The sequence below is a fragment of the Oryzias melastigma genome, linkage group LG13 (genome assembly GCF_002922805.2).
Source record: "Oryzias melastigma strain HK-1 linkage group LG13, ASM292280v2, whole genome shotgun sequence".
Taxonomy (NCBI): Eukaryota; Metazoa; Chordata; class Actinopteri; order Beloniformes; family Adrianichthyidae; genus Oryzias; species Oryzias melastigma.
This window is the reverse complement of record NC_050524.1, coordinates 25319573-25325225: the sequence shown is the minus strand read 5'-3', so window position 1 is coordinate 25325225 and position 5653 is coordinate 25319573. Positions and strand designations below refer to the sequence as shown.

Below are 5653 nucleotides of genomic sequence, written 5' to 3'. Positions count from 1 at the left end.
TCGACCACGAGACCGCGGATGTAAACAGCTTCTACTTTAATAACAGCGGCTCTGGAGAATCGTACAAGTCACTGTTGAAGCCTTTGAGGGAGAACCATTCCAACATTTGATTCTGTCAGCGGTCCTTTTGGATTTACTTACATTTATTCATTTTTGTTGAGATAAAAGGAGCATTTGAGTGACGCTGCTGACCCCCTCTCGCGCTGTCTCTTCACATGCGCTGCCAGGTTACAGTCTGATCAGATGCACGTGAGAAGCGCGTTCAGCTGTATTTAAAATAAATATCCATCCTAACAAGTGAACAGCTGGATCTTTATTCTGTTTGAAAATACGACCAGGTCCTTTCAATTTTGTCTCGCGCTCTTCAGACGGCTGCGTCTAATTCTGAAGCTGGAAAAGTGCGGCGAAACTTTGTTTGGTGATTTTATGCGCATATATGCAACTTAGATTTCATAAGCTACAAACAAAAAAGTCCAAAGCACTAACCTCAGAGTGACATCTATTTCTACAGAGTAAATCCTCATCTAAACATGTCGACAGCATGCTCCTCTTGTTGTTTTAAACTGCTGCATCGGTACATTCCATTGAGGAAAACAACAGTAGGACAATGATTGGTACATTGTTGAATTGTAAAGTAGGTGTTAAAAGGTCTTCACGGACCCATTGATGAAGTCTGCTCCTATTGGCTACCCATCATCTGTCAATCAAACCCCCCAGACGGTCGACGTCAGACCCACAAACGCTTATTGAGCTGATTGGTCAATTTATAACTCTAATAACTTGTGATAATGGAAAGAAATCTTTAAATTAGGATTAGAAAAAAGAAGTTAAGCTTTCTGCTTAACTTCTTTTTTCTAATCCTAATTTAAAGAGCAGAGGAAGAATGATTATTCTGACATATAAAATGACTGAGAAATAACTGTCTGTTTCTCAATGTAAGTCAATGGGACTTTGGCCTTTTATCAACCCAGTGGTACTTCCTATATGGAACACGGAAGGAGGGGGGCTTGTTCAGTTCAGTAATTCTTATATACAGTCTATGGTCATAGTCCGCTCTTCGAACCGAACGGCGTGACCGCGGCGGAATATGAACGAACCCTTGGACGAGCGGTTCATTTCCAGTGTAAACTCATTATCCGCGCCGTCCTCGCGGCGTTTGGTTAGAAGAGCGCAGACTATGAAACGTTCATATGCAGACAGAAGCGCCGTAGACACGGATCTGCTGCAGATCTTCTGGTTCATCTCCAAACAACGCAGTAATGACAGCCGCGGCAGCGCTAGCTGTGTTAGCGCGATGTTAGCTTAGCTAGACGAAGCTCTCTGTTCAGCGTGATCAAACTCAGTCTCAACATGCTTCATCTTCAGGTGATCATTTATCGCCATAGTGCTCTCATGGAACACAAGTTCTGTCTTGAAATTACATTTGACACTTTTTCCTCTTTTATTTTCCTTTTGCTTCCCACATTTTTGAGCTAGCGTGTTGCTATGAGCCTATCGAGAACTTCCTGTGACGTCACTGCTGACCGGATTAGCACCACTGCGTATGTGTGACAAAGACAAAGGCAGACCCGGCATTAGAAAGCGCGAACAGTAGTTTTAAGATCAAAACAAGGAAAAAACCAAACAAAAACGACTCTTTGACGACCAAATTATTCGTCGACAATTTTAATAGTTGATTAGACGAATAATCGTGGCAGCCCTATCAACAAAATGTTAAAAAAGGGATCAGTTAAAGCAGGAGTGTCAAACTCATTCACACAGGGGGCCACAATTTAAAACACCTTAGGTTGGATAAACAGGATAAACATTTATTGAACACTCTAAAACTACATTTGTAAAACTTTAAAACTGTAACTTTTTAACATTAATTGCATTATCTACAATAATGCTTGTGTAAATGCTGTAAACTGAATTTGGCCTCTGAAGATGCTGAAACTGTCATGATCCGTGCTTAAGTTTTTTCATCTTCTGTTTTCCCCTGTCAGTCCCACCATTTTCAGGTTAAATCATCCACAGCTGTTTTCATTTAGTTAATTAACCTCAGTGTATTTAAGTGTCTGTTTTTTTAAGTTCTCATTGTCAGGTCATCTGTTCTGTTCCGTCACTGGTGCGGTCGCCTGGTTTTGTTATGTTTGAGTTTATTTAGTAAATGTTTGAGTTTCTGCCACCAAATCTCCTGCATTTGGGTCCTTCACCATCATCCCTGACAGAAACTGATAGCCAAAAATGGTGCAACTGATAGCTGAAAATGCTAAAGTTGATAGCTAGCAAAAATATTAGCTAAATGCCAAATTAGCCTAAAGAACTTTAAAAAAAAAACTTAGATTAGCCAAAACATCTAGTGTAAATTAGCCGTTACGGCTAACAGGTAGTTGAAATATTAGTTGAACTCCAAACGGCCTAAAAAACTATTAAAGCCTTGATTAGCCAAAACAGCTAGCATGTAGCTGAAATATTAGCTGAACTCCAAGATAGCCTAAAAAAATCTTAGTAAATGCCAAAATAGTCAAAAAATCTAGCGAAATGCCTTTTTATTTTTTTACTTTAAAACTGTAAATTTTTTGCATAATTATGAATAATAAAAAGGCAGGAATATTATTCCAGAACAAATCAACTTAAACCTTAAATAACTTTAAATATTTTACTCTCCATAAAATATATATTTTGTCAAAATTATAAACGTTAGAGATGAGTGCAACAGAACATCGGGCCATTAAAAACAATAAAATAAAATGATGTAAACTTTGACACATGTGACACAATATTAGAATGAGTAATAGCTGTTTATTTCTCTGTGGTGGTCGATTAGATTTTGGCTTCTCAAAACCAGATAATACTTCCTGCTTAGAAGGCTAAGGGGGGAGGGACTCACCCAGTCCAGTTCTCATATTCAGCCAATGATTCCCACTAAAGTAAACCACACAAGTTTGTTCATCTTCATGTAAATAGAGGTCCTATATCAAATGGATTTCAAAGGACCACATTTTTCTTGTTTCCAATAAAAAGTCAAGGTGACCTTTAACACCTGCCAAATCAAGTAAAATTATTTATTTATTAATTTATTACACATTAAAAAGCATTGCTGCCAATGCACCAGAGTTAGCAAGGGAGCTATTTTTAATCTGCTATGCCTCGACATTTTTTAAAAGTAAAAATAGGTTAAATGAGCAGACAAAAAAATGTTATTTTATCACAACGTTTTTTTAAAAATGAGCAGACACAAAATTTCGTCTCCTTTTTTTCCAGAGGTGTAGTTCTACAAATGTGAACACTTGTTAATCTTGACTTGAAAGAAATAAAACAATGAACGTTCTCTGACCCATTTGAAGCTCATCTTGGACACTAAACTGGTTGACAGTTTATTCCCATTTAAAAGCTCAAAAGCTGCAGTTCTGAAAAGTTTTTTAAGGATCATTTTTGAAAGGGTTTTCCTAACGTTTAGGGAATTTCTGTAGCTAAATTTCAAATTCCGGCTAAAGATTATTTCTGGCACGATCTTGAGTATGACCAGAGGCCCCTTAAACCAAGAGGACCTTCAGAAGAAACCAGCTTTGGATCAAACATTTGTCAGTGCTTCAATGTGAATGATCCTCGGATAACCAGTGCAGCCTGCTCACATCCAGTCCTCAATGGTTCTGTCTTAGGCCCACTCATGGCCCAGTAACCCAAAAATAGTGAATCCACTCTCAGAGTTTGGGACTAAAGTGACTAAAGTGCTCTGACTTTTTTGTGTCAGTCCAACGGTAGTTGTGTTCCAGCTAAACCAAGAGTACCTGTCCTCCTCCACCACCAGCCCTCCTGGACACTGTAGGAGACGTTGATGAACTCGAGGTCCACAGAAGAGCGTTGAGGTAAGTGGGAGAAGTGCGGCGCAGCAACAAAATGCTTCTGCATCCTCTTCAGGTTGAGCCCCATCGAAGGCTCTGGCTGTAGTGGAGGGTGGCCACCCCCATTACAGGTGATTGCCCCCTCTATGGGGACATTAGCTGAATCCGGTTCCAGCGCCTTGTTATCCATATCTGTAAGTGCAGAACAGCAGCATCAGTATGGATCTGTCCAACCCCAACCCGATTTGACAAATCTGGTCAAACCAAGGAATGTTTTGGTGAGTAAAATTATTTGAAATATTGAATTTATCAATATAATAATACATATTTTCAGGGCCGGATCTAGCCAGCCCCAGTTGGGGGTGCAAACAGAATATCGGGGGGGCAAGTTTGGGTATACCAAGAGGTTAGGATGTCAAATCCTCCTGAGAGCATAAAATGCATTAAAAAATGAAAGATAACTGAGCTATAACTATTGTCTTTTGTGATCCATGTAATTTGTCTTCAGTATGTTCTCCCCGTGCATGCGTGGGTTTTCACCGGGGACTCCGGCTTCCTCCCACCGTCCAAAAACATGCTTCATAGGTTAATTGGTGACTCTAAATTGCCCCTAGGTGTGAATGTGAGAGTGAATGTGTGTGATTGAGGCCCTGTGACAGACTGGTGACCTGTCCAGGGTGAACCCCGCCTTCGCCCATCAGCAGCCAGGATAGGCTCCAGTACCCCCGCGACCCCGAAAGGGACAAACCGGTCAGGAAAATGAATGAATGAATGAATATTTTATGTAGGATGGCATTCCTGGCACTAGGATACCCTCTGCATTTACCCTGGCTAGGGGGTGGTGCAGATGTCACACTAGCTTATGCCCTGTGGAGACTACATTTTTAGAAATTAATTTATTCATTTTTAAGTGAGTCAGTGTAATTTGTTTTTATTTTTTAATTCCTTTTGTGTATTTTTTGTTACTTTCATAATTTTGAAGCCTGTCTGTTTATGCATCTCTTATTGGCCTTCCTTAAGCATCTTTTTTATTTATGATGTAGTTTGTATCACTTTTATTTGTTTACGTTCAAGTTTATCTTTGGTTTAGTTGTTTTTTTTTGTCTTTTATTTACTACATGTATTTTTTGTCACTGTTGTTTATTAATCGCTGAACACAGAGCATGTCTTGTATCAGTCATTACAGCATTAGCCGTCTGCTTTTTTATGCAAAAGTCTGAACAAATGAGTCCATATCCAGGCTTTTGGTTATTGCCTTCTCATGAGCCAAGATAACTAAATGTTGTTTTCTCTCATGTAGCATGGTGCAGCGGAAGGGGGTAAGAACTCGAGACAAAGTAGAGAAAGAGCTTTCACATGATGCAGATGACACACCAATCACGATGGAGGTCACATACATGAGATGGAGCTGATGAAAGGCATTCTTATACCCATGTAGATATTTGCAGATGGTGGAGAGGTCTACAAACTCTACATTGCCACCAGCATCAGTCTTTTTGAACTCTTTTTCCAACATTATTTTTGAAACCAGAATCTCATTGAAGAGTTTGTCACTGTCACTTCCTGCCATTTTCTGCAGAGGGCTTAACATGGAAACATCCAGAAAAGAGTGAGATTGAGGTTGAAGACTATTAACTGCTTTCATCAGCTCTAGATTGCTTTTGGAGAACCTTGTCTCCATCTCTACAATGGCTATGTCCAAAACGCTGAGAAGAGCTCTCTTCAGAGACTGGCAAGGATTCAAGGAGTCTTCTGCATGGCCCAGAGTGGACAGGACAGCACTGCCTGTGAGCGCTGAGCTCATTGTTCTCTTTCTTTTAGCAGCT

The 5653-nt window shown here is 39.9% G+C and overlaps 1 protein-coding gene across 1 annotated transcript in view; it reads right to left on the bottom strand.

Moving 5' to 3' along the window:
• LOC112136457 (ATP-binding cassette sub-family G member 4) overlaps window positions 1-4386 on the bottom strand; it is a 15615-nt gene extending 11229 nt beyond the window's left edge. Inside the window, exon 1 of the mRNA XM_024258165.2 lies at window positions 3774-4386. Within this exon, the coding sequence (XP_024113933.1) occupies window positions 3774-4017 (244 nt within the window). The 5' untranslated portion in view covers window positions 4018-4386. The remainder of the gene's footprint in view (window positions 1-3773) is intronic.
• Between the last annotated feature and the right edge of the window lie 1267 nt (window positions 4387-5653).